The sequence below is a fragment of the Limulus polyphemus genome, unplaced genomic scaffold, assembly GCF_000517525.1.
Source record: "Limulus polyphemus unplaced genomic scaffold, Limulus_polyphemus-2.1.2 Scaffold2730, whole genome shotgun sequence".
Lineage (NCBI taxonomy): Eukaryota > Metazoa > Arthropoda > Merostomata > Xiphosura > Limulidae > Limulus > Limulus polyphemus.
The window spans coordinates 148,938-161,597 of NW_013668340.1; the positions used below are offsets into that span (position 1 = coordinate 148,938).

General features: G+C 32.3%; 1 protein-coding gene across 3 annotated transcripts in view; it reads right to left on the reverse strand.

The window, feature by feature from the left end:
- Window positions 1-9,814, reverse strand: part of LOC106467753 (endoplasmic reticulum lectin 1-like) — a 36,751-nt gene extending 26,937 nt beyond the window's left edge. Inside the window, exons 1-4 of one of the 3 annotated variants that reach the window (XM_013928130.2) lie at window positions 9,618-9,814; window positions 4,786-5,017; window positions 771-860; window positions 4-84 (exon numbers count right to left, since the gene is read on the reverse strand). In XM_013928130.2, the coding sequence (XP_013783584.1) occupies window positions 4-84; window positions 771-860; window positions 4,786-4,995 (381 nt within the window). In that variant the 5' untranslated portion in view covers window positions 4,996-5,017; window positions 9,618-9,814. Of the gene's footprint in view, window positions 1-3; window positions 85-770; window positions 861-4,785; window positions 5,018-9,400 lie in introns of all 3 variants that reach the window. The other 2 variants (XM_013928129.2, XM_022395943.1) reach the window with 2 other exon arrangements.
- Window positions 9,815-12,660: the final 2,846 nt, after the last annotated feature.

Sequence of the window (12,660 nt, forward strand, 5' to 3'; positions counted from 1 at the left end):
TACCCTGTATGAACAAGTCACTTGGTTGAACAATGGTTTCAGAAGCTGGTAAGGAGAGATATCATCATAATTGTATCCATCTTTCTAAAACAATAAAACAAAATTATAAAGTTCAACAACAAACAGTGGTGTGGATCTTTACACCTTATGATAAGAAATAAAATGTTAACACTTTAAAGCTTCTTTTATAATAGCACATGATACGGTTCTTACTGAAATATATAGCATCTGTATAATAATCACTTGGGTAATTAAGTTTCATTAGAACAAAGATAAATATCAAATATTTTACAGTTAGGCTTGCATTTTAGCAGTCAACAGTTCATTTGTAAATATTTACTTTTAAGAAGTCTGTAATATTATGTTTTCCTTCTTTGGTTTAATAAACATTTACTATTTCCTGTTTATCATCTACATGTTACCTACAGCTTAGTTATCTAAACTACCTATATCAACAGTAACATATTTTAAAAAACTGACTTTATACGTCTACAGGTTTGGCTCTTGTTTGATAAATTTTATCTTTAAATAATGTCAAGGATACATACTAATTATCATTTTAGTTATGTACGACACTAAATACATTTTTTAAGGACTGTATAATCTGCTCATACACTGTAAAAATACATATCAATTATTAACTGAATTATATATCTATAAATGACAATAAACATTTTCTTGAGCCCATATATCATATCTCATCTTACGGTAGAAATATTGTGAAGAGCACAACATGTTGGTAAAATCAATATCCATCGTACACAACAAACCTCATTCAAATTTATCAAGGATGGAATAATACACTTGTATTTCTCATTGTCTACTGTTGTCATCCACAAGGAGCTAGTTCCTTCTCTATCCTACAAACAATATAAAGACAATCTGAAAACACATGGCTTAAATAAGCCTAACTGAGCTCTTACCTTAGAATTTGAAAATTAGTCTTTTTGACATTTTACATTTTAACAGTTCTAGCATTCTCTTTCAATAACTAGATATTATATGTGTACTTTGTGCAGATAATAATTACTTCTAAAAGAAAGAAAAACAGCTCTTAATAGTATTCATGTACATAACACATATAATACTTGTATTTTTCTTACCATTATATGATATACAGGATCAAAACACTTTGGTAGATCATTAAAAAACAAAAAGGAATCTTCTACAGCCATAGCACTTGAAAAGGATTAGAGGAAATTAATCTATAAGGCTTTTTCTCTTCTTATTAGCTATATTTTTGTGTGCCAGCAATACCAAGAGTGGAGGCCGCATATACCTGACTCAATTAAATTATTCATCAGGATCTCTACCAGCCTACCCTCAAATTTAAATTCTTTTAGGAAGGATTAGAATAATGTAATCTATGAGACCTTGGGTGTGGTCCAATATATCAATCGAAAGGGTTTGACCTCATGAATAAAAAACTGTAATTACATCTGAAATCAGTCAAGAGATGACGGAGCTATGAGCTAAAGCTTTGTGCTTAAAAAACTTGGAGCCATTCTATGAGCCGCTATACCATGGCTAAAACTGATGAAATCTTAGCACTTTTCAACACGTGGACCCTGTTTCCTTCAGTGGGTAAGAAAGTGTTAGTTTCATCATTAGCACTAGGGTTATAGCAAACATGGCTGTATTTTTTTTTGTTTCCCTATACTGGTCAAACAATGTTGGGCTCTTTTTTTTTAAATTCGTTTTCTAAGTATGATTAAAGAATAACAACTTATTACTATTTTTCAATGTATTCTGGCCTTGAACAGTTTTGAGAAAATACTGTTCCTCTATCATTTTCCAAAACCAGAAGCACTAAAATAGGACAAGTAAGAAGCATTTGTTAAAAACAAATGCTGCAAGCAACCAACATGTTACAATTTTGCTTCTGAATTGAACTACTTTAATCATTAAAAATGTTGATTTGGTGTTATATCAATTGGTGAAGCATGGTTCATTAACAATTTAAATCTTAGAAAATGAATCTGAAAATTACTGCATCAATAGGGTGACCAGATATCCCAGTTTTACCAGGACAATAGTAGTTTGTCTCAGTGTCGCAAAAAAAGTTCTCAGGATGCACAATACATCTTGGTTTTATGATAAAGATATCAAACTGTCAGCCACATCAAATCAATGTAATAGAACTACTCGGCTTGCTCATTGTTGTAACACATACTCTCCTGCTGCCAGACTCTCTCAAAAGTTCTGTCTGTGCATGATGAAAAACCCAGGTCTGAAAGTGGAGACAATTAATGCAGTGCTCATCATCAAAATACACCTTACAGTTATGCACTGAATTTAATGACTATTTAATAAAAAAAATAATAAAACTTTCATGTTAAATTCACTCTTCACAAAAAATATGCGTAAAAAGTTTCAAAGTAATGCTGAAATGTAAAAGTAGCATGTTGAAAATGTCATGGATCCTTAAATTAATCCAGGTATGAAGTAGCCTATTTTAAGATAAACTGGATAATTAAGGATATCCTTGGCTGTATAATTTGACTATTTTTGCTCATTTGTTTTGTGTCTATCGTCATAAAAGTAGTTGAAATTATTTCAAAAACAATGCCAATGTTAATATATTAGTAAATATTTTGGAACAGTTTAATAAATTTAAAGTAAATTAAATAAAACTTAAATTATTTCAAATTTGTAATACCCATTTTGAAATTAGGGGCAAAGGCTGGATTGTCCTGGTTTTTTGGTTTAGAAATCTGGTCACCCTATGCACCAATAAACAATGAATTACACTGATATGCATTAATAAAAACATTAGTAAAAGCACTAAATATGGTAAGAATACCATCAATTTACCAAATAATATCATAAAATTAAATCTTGACACCAGGCAAGCATAAAATAAAAGTGGATTTTGAAGGCACATTTTTTTTGGTGGAGGTGGGGAGATTCTTAACATATCTTCCTCTTACTAGTAACAAGACCACAAACTACATATCAAAATTTTTAATACATGTACAGAGTGACTATAAAGTTACTTTATTCATTGAACTGTTTATAACTCCCAAACCATTACACCAGTAATTAAAGTGTGCATACACACTGGGCCATGGAGAATGCACTTACAGAGTTTGCATTGTTTTTTTCATGATGGGGTTGTCACTTACACCATGTGATATCACCTCTTACATATCTTTTATCATGACAGAGGTGTCTGTCGAGGTTATTGTTGCATAGTTTCGTCCATAAGTTTGAGGAGTGACGATTCGTGACTGATGCACCACGATCAGGATGCCCACCCATGCCTGATGAAGTTATTGTAGAAATGTAACAGTCACCATTGCACATCAGGCAAGGTAGTCTCCAAGAAATATATATATAGCACCCATCAGGTCTACTAGCCAATCCCAGAAAACAAGATGATGAGCAAGGCACCAAAGTTCTTTTCATACATGAATGGAAGATTACAAGAACTTCTTCTAGCCAACCCAGAGAAGCAGTTGAATTTACATTTGATTTACCAGCAGTGTCACCATCTGGTCTTATGTTTTTGAAGAGCTCACAGATCATGTTTTATGAACCAATACTTGGTGCACATTATCAACATGTTAGCTAACAGGGCATTACCCACCTTGCATGAGAGGCATGCAGCAGGACACTGTGTTCGTGCAAGATGGTGTATCATCACCACATTGCCACTGCTGCGAAGAACCGGCTATGCAGTGCTTTCAGTGCATGAATCATCAGTATGGACTTTCCCACACATTTTGATCACAAGATCTAATACACGTGGTTTTCTGGCTACAGGACGAAGTGAAAGTATTGGTGTACCACAACAGTCCAAGGAATTCAATCCCACATTCTTACCACTCAGAGTCGTCAGTTTCATACATCTGTGCAACATGTGTGACCACATCTCACAGTCTGGAAGGTGTTCCTAAGAGAATGATGGCATGCATTGTGACATTTATTGTAATGAGTTAAACCAATTTAGAAAAATTTTATATTCCTTTTTTTTTCTTGTTTTATAATGTTACAGTTACATCTAGATTTCAGATAAATTTTAAAATATGACAAGGTAATTTCAATATGATGTCCAACGATCGCATGTATGCACAAAAATCTGTTAGCACGTGCTATAGTTTTGAGTTATAAGCAATGGAATGGATGTAACAGCTTAAGTCATCCTGCATAGAGCTGGCTATTGGTGGGATTTGATAATGAAGTAATCACTGGGTTCATTAATCAATTATATTTAACTAACACATTATTCTTACTAGACTTGGATAGTTGGGATACTTGAAAATAGTACAAAAAATAAAAGGAAAAACCAATTTTGAATAAGTTGTTACTTTATGTGGTTTTAATCGACTTCACCAACATTCAGATTAATTGATTATTTTATGTGACAGTGATGAATCCTCAGAGGTAATTGATTATATCAATAAATGATCAGTTAAAATCACTAATCAACATTTCACCTATAAACAACTGATCATTTTATTATGTTCCATAAAATTTATATATATTTTTTAACAGATGGCTTGTTGTAGCCATTTTATGAATTACGTGGAAAACTATAAAAGCAATCCAAAAGCCCAAGTGGACAAATCACTGAAAAAGTGCTTTTCCGACAAATAAAAAATGATAGCTTTTCAAAAGTTTTGCAAGCTTTTTACCATCTTTAATGATTAATCTTTTTAATGAGTTTTTAGCAGTACTGTTTTTCAAACTGTGAATTTTATCGATAAAACAAAAATATGTGGCTAAATAAATATATCTATATGAATTAAGAGGTGCCATACAATAAAATACATATTTGCTTACTTTTTGTTCTTGCTCAGGCTGTTTTGGTGTGGGTTCAAAGCCAGATGAATATTTGGAGTCACGGAGTTCACCAGGCCAATTGATTCGGAACAAAATATTGTCGTCAAGTTCTGTAAAAAAACTGCCAGCTCCTGTTTTACCCAGAAGGCATGAAGTAAAAACTAAAATCCAGTGCTTGGCTATGAAAATATGGAATTGAAATTCTTGCATTTTTCAAACTGCTAGATGTTCACTTGGAAGAAAAATATGAGAAAATTAAAAGGTGTCTTGACAAAGAAAATTACAGGTAAGGGTAGTAATGAATGTCAATACATATTAAATACTCTTAGAGATTATTCTCAAGGCAATAATCTTTGCTAATATGTAAAATTCCATTACACAACACCTTCACAGATGTCCATTATTGAAAGATGGTTTAGGATAATAATTTGCAAGTCCTAAATAAAGGCAACATAACTTTTCCAGCTGTTTCTTACTAAGGAAGTCTTGTGTATGAGACTATGAAGGAGAAAAAAGTGTATTTTCATTTTATGTAAAAAAAAACATGTCTAAGAGCATGTTTTAGTCTTGATATATAACTGTATTATATGTAATCCAGGAAGTTTTCATTTAGTACTTATTTATAAATAATCTATCCAGGTGGATAGGTTGAGGTCAGGAAAGGTCAACAAAGAGAAATTTATAAAAATCCTTTTTGATAATTTGAGAAATATATAGATGCAACAATATGGTAAATGCTAGAGTGAACAAAATGTCTGAGCTAACTAATAAAACTGTTAGAGTTCTGTCACATCAGTTTTGTTGACACTGTTCATTTCACAATTTCAACTGACCATATCTAGGAATTACAAAAATACTGATACTGTTACATTCTACTTCAAAGCCACAGAAGGGCAAACCTATTTAGGAGATTAAACAACTAAGAATTTGTTTTAACCACTGCCATTATCCAGCTCACCTACGTAACTGACTTTAATCCCTCAAATTGACCATTTCAATACATTCAATAAACCCTCATATGAACAATACTTTTCTAAGACCTTGTGACTGTGGTTTTAGGCAGCAAATATGAAGAATAAACTCCAACACTTAGCTACATAAAACTGAATACTTTATGTTATAATGACTGGTTATTAATTTTTCCCTCTTGCATCTAGAGAAAAAATACTTTATAGGTTTGATTTGCATTTAGAAGAGCAAAATAAAATCAGCCTTTTCTGCTTTTAAGTAACAGATTATATTACTTGTGTGCTTTTTACTTTTACTAATTATAAAACAAAGCTACATTAAATAATTCTATTGACTCGTATTATACAGACACAATGTTTCATACATCATGACTTCAGCTGCTGAACATTAAACAAATGAGATGGAGTAAAAAAAAAAACAAAAACTTGATTTTGTCAATTTCATTTTGAGGACTTGAAAAATTTACAAACTATACGAACTATGCAGTTGGAAGCCTAGGTTTCTGGCTAGCCTAAAAAAAAAAGAGTTTGAAACAGGCTTTACATCAATAATGAAGTTTCTTAACTAAAAGGATATCAAGGTTTTATGGGAACAGCAACACATAATAGCAAGTACACAACATTAATAATGGATGTGACTACTCTTGTTCTCAGGAAGTAAATAAAAAACATGACTTCCTTCTGGGTTTATGTCAATGCTAACTCTGATGTCTACTATCAATAAACATACACCACCTTGTGGCTTCCAACAAAAATATGTTGTAATAAAGTGTTAATGTATATTCTACTACATGTAGTGTTTAGTCATGTATTATTGCTAAAAAATTACTACCTTTGATGAACTTATTGCAAGTTTTAATTTTTTATTATCCAAATCATACCTGGGCATTTTTCACATGGAGTACCAGGTTCCAGACTTTCTACTCATGTTGAGCTCTAGTTTATTACTGCACTGATTTTGTAGCAATTAATTAAAAGTTAATGAAATAAGTTTTTAGAAACATCTTTAGACATACTGGATTGGAATTTATTTCAGATCCAGCTGAGTTTTTGCTAGTCAGGTCCATCTTAAGCTGTTGATAACAATAATTATTCATGTATAAATATAAAGAAAATAAGGGCACTAAGGTTTCTGTTGGTCCATCTGAACTGTCCTATCCACTAAACTGTGCATGTGACTTGGGGCCAAAATGTGGGAGTAGGGGGAGGGGGCAAAAAAGTCTGACTTATTGTGAATGTTGTGTGTATACTATATCCCACAGTTCATTCTTGCCTCCTCCCACAATAATCCTGCCTATGCACAAAAAAGAAACTCAAAGCCAGCTTTATAATTCAAATATTTATCAATCTTCCCATAAGCTTCCTTATATTCACTGCATCAAACACATCTGAAGGCAACTCATTCCAAAGGCCAACTACTCTGTTAGAAAAATAAAACTGTTTTTTGATGAAGATGGCTTCTACCATGTCAAACATTTATATTTTTGTCTCCTAGTCCTGCAATTCCCATCGTTAAGTATGAAAAAAAAAAAGATGCATTGACACTATCAATTCCCTTAACAATCTTAAACACCTCAACCAGATCCCCTCCAAATCTTCTTTTGAGAGAAAATAATTTAAGATATCTTAATCTGTCCTTGTATGACAACCTCTCCATACTAGGTATCATCCTAACAGCCCTTCTCTGAACCCTTTCCAACAGTTCAATGTTTTTCCTGAGGTAAAGAGCCTAAGACTGAACAGTATATATGGATTAATCAATGACCTATACAATGAAATTATTGCCTCTTTAGACTTGTATCCAATATTTCTGTAGATACAACCTACCAATAGTAACAGCTCTGCTTAGATAGCTTAACAGACTAATGAACTAGAAAACATAAATCCCTTTATTCCATAACACTATTAAAGTTATTGCCACTAAAATAACAAATTTTTTAAGTTTACATAGTTTATAAAATGAAAGATTTAAAAAAATCATTCTTGAAAATATTTTTCAATTATTCTTATTTTACCTCTTATAAAGCTTTGATAAAACAAAGTGCAAATAATTAAATGGTCAACCTATAAAATTGGACAAAAATAAGTCTGGTTTTACTTTAAATTTCATCTCAGAATAAAGCATCATTGAACAAAGTAATATAACTTTGTGAGATTTGTTTCACCATACTCTTTCTGTGAGCTTGTTCTAGTCATAACTTTTTAACTGCTTTAGATATCTGAAACTTTATAAAATACTATTTTGTCCCACAGTTAATCAGTTTACCTGTGTCAAAATTATACACCAACAGATGTAACACAAACAGAATTGCCACTCAACATCAGAAAACAACTAATATTAAGATCTAATACTGAAACCCAGTTTTAAGTTATAAGCCTTCAGATTTACTGCTGAACCACTGGGGGCATAATATATTATGTAGGTTAGTTGAGTTTGTTGCTCAGCTCTAGCATGTAAGAATAGAGTTAGCTAGTTTTATCTTACATCCTTAAGTAAATAATGATTATTTAACCTTTGCTTATTATACTGAGGTACCACTCACTTAGTTTTCTCTACCATAAATATTACAGTTTGTCACACTGTATTCCATTTCACTATCTCATGTGTTTAATACTACTATTATATTGCAAACTTGCTGACCTAAGGCAGGATGATGGTGGTGGTCACCCTTCATTTCACAATCAAAGAAATTGTCAAATGCTAAGTTTCACATTTTGTTAAACTATGATATGTCTACCTCGTGAACCAAATTTTTAGACTACCTCTATAAAAAACAAGTTTCACATGGAACATTAAAATATTTTATAACCAACTATAACTTTCTTTCATGTGATATCAGATTAAAAAGAAATAGGATGATAATACTACAAAAACTATCAAACTGTACTTTCTTCATCAGTTCTTGTGTAACAGTAAAAGTCAACTTATTTAATAAACTTACTGGAAATCCTACACTGTTGGTCAAGAAAGACTTACTGTATGTCTAATTTTCCTAAAGAAAGACTACAATGTCCTAATACAATTAGTAAAATAATAAATAAAGTTGGAATAAGGATTCATAGTCAAACATCAAACTAGTACTAATAATAACATATGTAGCTATCAGTAACAAGACAATATGTTAAAAAGTGTCAAATTGATGAAACAATGTATTTTGATATTTATAAGTAAAAATATTTAATTAGCTGTACTCATTACCACTACCAAGTGATTTTTAGTTTTGTCTTAGTCTAGTAGGTCACCTGCTTTGATAATAAGTTAACAATAATATTATTATATATTATTAGTAGTAGTAGTCTTGAAAACTGAGCATTCCTGTTGCTCTATTATGACCAATTTAAAAATACTTTAGGTTTATTTTAAGAAGCTTCAGCATAAATACAATTCAATCTTACTTCAGAACAGTCTTCTAAATAGCAACGATAATTTTTTACAATACAATACCTACAACAGGAATAAAAACTTGATGTTCCTGAGAAAGGCCTCTAATTCTAAATTAGCGAGTATATATATCAGTATATGATCAAAAATGCAACAGATGATGGAATACTCCAAGAAGTTACAATAATACCAGTAATAACTTATAATATAATTATAAGCAATAATATTATATAATAGATTAGTAGTAATACTACTTTCAACTTACTTAATGATTTATCAATGTCACTCAGTCAGTGTTAATCGAACGAGTCAAAGTGGGAGAAAATTAACATAGATAACCATATTTAAATTTCACAGTTTAACTGATTTTTTTTTTTTTCGCTTAGGATATTTATTTATATTAAACAAAAGCAGTATATAAAACACATTTCAAATGAACTAAGATCAGAATGTAAGCTACACTACAGTATAATTCATATTACTCTAGTCATTTTCGGATTGGGCCACTTGTCACTCTACTACTTTTCCCGAAAAACTCCACGTTCCTTCCAAATCAACAAGCTATAAAAAAAACTTCGTTGGTATCGCAGCCATCTGCTTACGAGATTGATATCTAAACAAAAAAAGTCCGATCAAAATAAATTATGTACTTAGAGCGAAACTCATAATCAATCTGCCCATCAATTTGTCTAATTATTTGTAATTAAATATAATTTTATTACGTTTCTACTTATTTTCATTACCATTATTGGTCATAATGTTTAATATACTTATTATTATTATTGGTTTTATTATATTTAGAAATATATTTTACAATATGAATTTATTGTTACGTCTCCGTTCGTTAGTTAATTTTTCGTAACTTCGTTCCGACGAAACTTTAGTGACACAAGTTCTTTCTTAAATAAAACTGCTTTATTCTTTCCGAATACAACTTTATGATACACTTAATTTCAACAGTCGCTCTATAACAAACGCTATAACTCACGAGCTCGACTTCAACAATACTCCGTTCAATTACACACTCTCTGACTGCAGTTCAATTACTCATTATCTACACATTGTCCCGTCACGTTGTGACCATCTTATATATACCAGACTACCCCAATCTAGTAATCTCCCGACAATTCACGAAGGTTCGAGAAAGAAGTGGCGTGATACTAGTCACGTGACTTCGCTGACGCAACATTATTATATAGAATTACGACTTGAATCTTGTTTGTTTGTTTTGAATTTCGCCCAAAGCTACACGTGGGCTATCTGCGCTAGCCGTTCCTAATTTTGCAGTGTAAGACTAGAGGGAAGGCTACTCTTGGGCTACTCTTTTGCCAACGAATAGTGGGATTGATCATCACATTATTACGCCTTCACGACTGAAAGGGAGAGCATGTTTGGTGGGATTCGAACCCGCGACCCGCAGATTGCGAGTCGAGCGCCCTAACCACCTGGCCATGCTGGGCGACTTGAATTTTCTAAGCTGGTCAAGCCTATTGGGATATGATTGGGATTATGCCTGAAAATGTCGTTAATATTGGTGCATTTGCAGCATTTTGAGGCATTTCATGCTATTTTCAAATGCTTCAAGGAATACAAAATACAATTTGAAAAAACTACATATATAACATCCATACATGCAATATGAAGAAAAGTTGTGCACATTTAGTGAATGCATATGAGAAGTTATACAAAGACGCTTGACCATAATATGAGCTATGATGCATTCCAGACAGTATTGGGAACCCATTGTTTATCTTATCTACATAAACAGACTCAATTGTAGCAGAGAGAAAGCTACGAGAAAGTATATGTTAACTTAGAAAGGAAATCAGAGACTCTTGGCGGAACTTTGATCGGAAGGAAGACGAGAAGAAATACATGAAAATAAGTGGCCAACTTACAACTTTTAGCTATAACCCAAAAACAGTTAGATTTGGTTTGATAACACAGTGAATATCAGCCAATCATCTTAATGATCTATTTGCAAGAACAGTATGTAGGGCTAATTGAATGCTCGTAGAAATACTAAAAAACGAGTATAAAAAAGTCCAGTTTTTCGCCAAAAATCAGTCTCTTGTCTCGTATCAAGAAGTTAACAAACCTGTTGCTGATGATTTCTGGCCTGACTTCTCCAGCTGCTCCAGCACTTATAAAGATGGCCATTTTGAAGAACATAGAATCTTTTTCCAAGCTCCAGGTAAGTAACTATTGCTATCTCTCTCAATCGAATAGCTCAGTTAGGAATGAATGTAAATTGCTAATATTTTGACTTTTTGTCAGTACACACCAACAAACCACAGCAAGTAAGAAAAACTGACATTTGATAGTAACCAACATTAGTTTTAAGATCGCTACCCTATTATTCGGAACAGACCTATACTTTACAGAACCAACCAAATTCTTTCAAATATATGGTGGTAGTTTCCCTCTCTAAAACAGTGTTAATAGCTTCCTTTATAATAACGCCACGGAGTTTAGATTAACAGTTTCTTGTCATCATCCGTATGCACTCGGTACAGCCGTATCAAGCATTATTATTGTTGCGTCATCGAGATCATGTGATTCTCACGCTCTCTACTTTCTAGAACTATCCCGTACTTTGGCGAATGCTCTAGTATTTACTAGATATAGGGTAGTCGGGTATATATAAGAGGGGGACAACGTGACGCAATAATGTAATGTGTGTGTGAAGATAGTGAGTAATTGAACTGCAGTCAGAAGTATTATTGACGTTCGTTGTTATAGCGTTTGTTTAGCGCGATTGTTGAAGTTGAGTGTATCGGTAAAGTTATATTCGGAAAGAATAAACCAGTTTTATTAAGTAAAGACTTGTGTCGTTAAAATTTCGTCGGAACGAAGTTACGGAAAAATCAATTAACAAACGGAGACGTAACATTATTTATGCTAACTGTATAAGCTAATATCACGTGACGCTAAGCACTCTTTAATTGGGATAATTTCATAAAAGTTTGCAAATTTTTGCTTAAAAGTTGGCAAAGAATAACGAATAATAACTGTTCACCCATATGACTCTTTTGAAAACTTGAGCTAAAACTGCTAATCTAGTTTGCTTCGCCTAACTAATACTTAGGTATCTAGACGTATTTTCTCTCTATAGTTTTACTGCTCTAAATCAATTATCTTTAACCCCAATGACAAAAAAAAAAGGTTCACTTTTACTTTTATACTTTTAGGTAAAGCTGTAGTAAATATTTTAAACCTATAGCTCACGTGACATTTTGGGTAAGCGTGCGCAAAATATCGGTCAAATTTGAGCACTTTTTGTTAAATAACTTTGCATATGTGGCTTATATTTAGACTAAATTTGACACTTGATTTTAGGCTGTAAAGATATATCAATGTACCAAATTTGAAGATAAAAATCCATAAAAGTTAAGGAAGGTTTTCTATCAAACAAAGTATCGGTACTTCAAATTCGATGACGAGGAACCCACTTTAAGACTAATAATGGGTAATGAAGAAAAACTTTATGATGACAAAACCTTGTTGAAACGTTGTACATTTGCT